At 49.9% G+C, this 1515-nt stretch overlaps 1 protein-coding gene across 1 annotated transcript in view; it reads right to left on the bottom strand.

Annotated features, from left to right (window-relative positions):
* LOC119589276 (aromatic-L-amino-acid decarboxylase-like) overlaps positions 1 to 1515 on the bottom strand; it is a gene marked incomplete at its 3' end in the record, with an annotated part of 24249 nt that overhangs the window by 7441 nt on the left and 15293 nt on the right. Inside the window, 1 exon segment of the mRNA XM_037937893.1 lies at positions 1256 to 1326. Coding sequence (XP_037793821.1) covers positions 1256 to 1326 — 71 coding nt within the window.

The following is a 1515-nucleotide window of genomic DNA, read 5'->3' on the forward strand; positions in this document are numbered from 1 at the left end:
GACCTCTCCCACATTTTTTCCCCTCGGCCTGAGAATAATTTCGGCTTCAAAGACCAAATGGCTGTCTCTTGGTGGCCGCTTCCTTTTCGAAGAACAGGTAGGAGAGACTTCGCTACCGCCTCGTTTAACAAATCCTCGACAGTGTTAAAGAAGAAGAAAAAAAAGGATGAGAGAGAGAATAAAAAAAAATGTGTGAATGGTTCTCTTCTCCCCCCCAAAAAAGAAGTTTTAGCGGTGGACCCAAGCTATTGTGGTGGGTAATAGCCACATCGATTTCTTGTGCCGCCCGAGCGAGAGAATCTCTCCTCCTCTCCCCCTCCCCTTCCCTCTCCCTCCTCTGGTCTCTTCTCCCTTTCCTTCTCCTCCACCTCGCCCTCCGTCCCTCCCCTCCCCTCCCCTCGTCCTCTCTCTCCCACCCCTTCTTCCTTTTCCTTGTCCCCTTCCACCCTCCCTCTCCCCCTTCCTCCCCTCCCTCGTCCTCCTCTTTTCACTTCCCTCCCTCCCTTCCTCCCCTTCTTCTACCCTCCCACCCTCCCTTCCCACCTCCTTCTCCTCCTCTCTCCTTCCCCTTCTTTTACCCTCCCCCCTCCCCCTCCCCACGCTCGCCCACAAACTTTCCCATTCATCACCAAGTTTCAGCGCCAGGCAGCTACACGACGGAGGGTGGGGGGCGGTGCATGAGGGGAGGGGGGGGGCGCAGGGTGGATGTGGAGTTATGTGTGGAGGGAGGGACGGGAGGATATGGCGGTGGAGGCAGGGGGGAGGTGGATATTTCTGGCGAGGGGGACGGGAGGGAGGGGGTGCGTGTGGATAGGTGTGTGAGAATGTGTTGGGGTGTGTTAGCAATGCCTGATAGCCTGGAGAAGGGGGAGGGGGGGGGGGGTGAAGATAATTCATATGGAATCATATATGTGGAGAATGTGGCTTCATGTGGTTGGAAATGATATGCGGGGAAGGATATGTGGCTAAAAATAAGTCCCTCATCAGCGCGGATTTTTTTTTCTTTGCATCAAACGGGGAGATTATATCAGGCGACGATATGATAATTTCGGAGGATAAGAACGACCAAGGAAGATCCCGAATTCTCCTACGAAACGCTAATAAGCAATCTAATCACATGTGAAGACGATCGGTGACAGCTTAAGAAGGGGGAGGAAAGGAAAGGTTTCTACGTTTATGATTTTCTTCCTGTCTTATAAGGGATTCAAGTATGTATTCGAGTAGCTTTAAGTCGATTTATGGCAAGCTGTCTCACCTGTATGACTCCTCCGCCTTTGCTGTTCTCGGTAAAGGAGAGGAAATCTTCCGGCAGTCCCACCATTTTCCCTGAAACGCAAAAATAAACAAAAGCCTGTCACTCAGAACAAAGATTCGTGAATATATAGAAAATTGAAAATTGAGGCTTTAATAATAATAAATATGAGCAATTTATTATATTACAGGATTTGAAGATCCGCAGAAAGAACAAATATTGAATCAACTCGAGACACTAGAGCATCAAGGCACTCGACCTGT

Source organism: Penaeus monodon, chromosome 25 (assembly GCF_015228065.2).
Source record: "Penaeus monodon isolate SGIC_2016 chromosome 25, NSTDA_Pmon_1, whole genome shotgun sequence".
Taxonomy (NCBI): Eukaryota; Metazoa; Arthropoda; class Malacostraca; order Decapoda; family Penaeidae; genus Penaeus; species Penaeus monodon.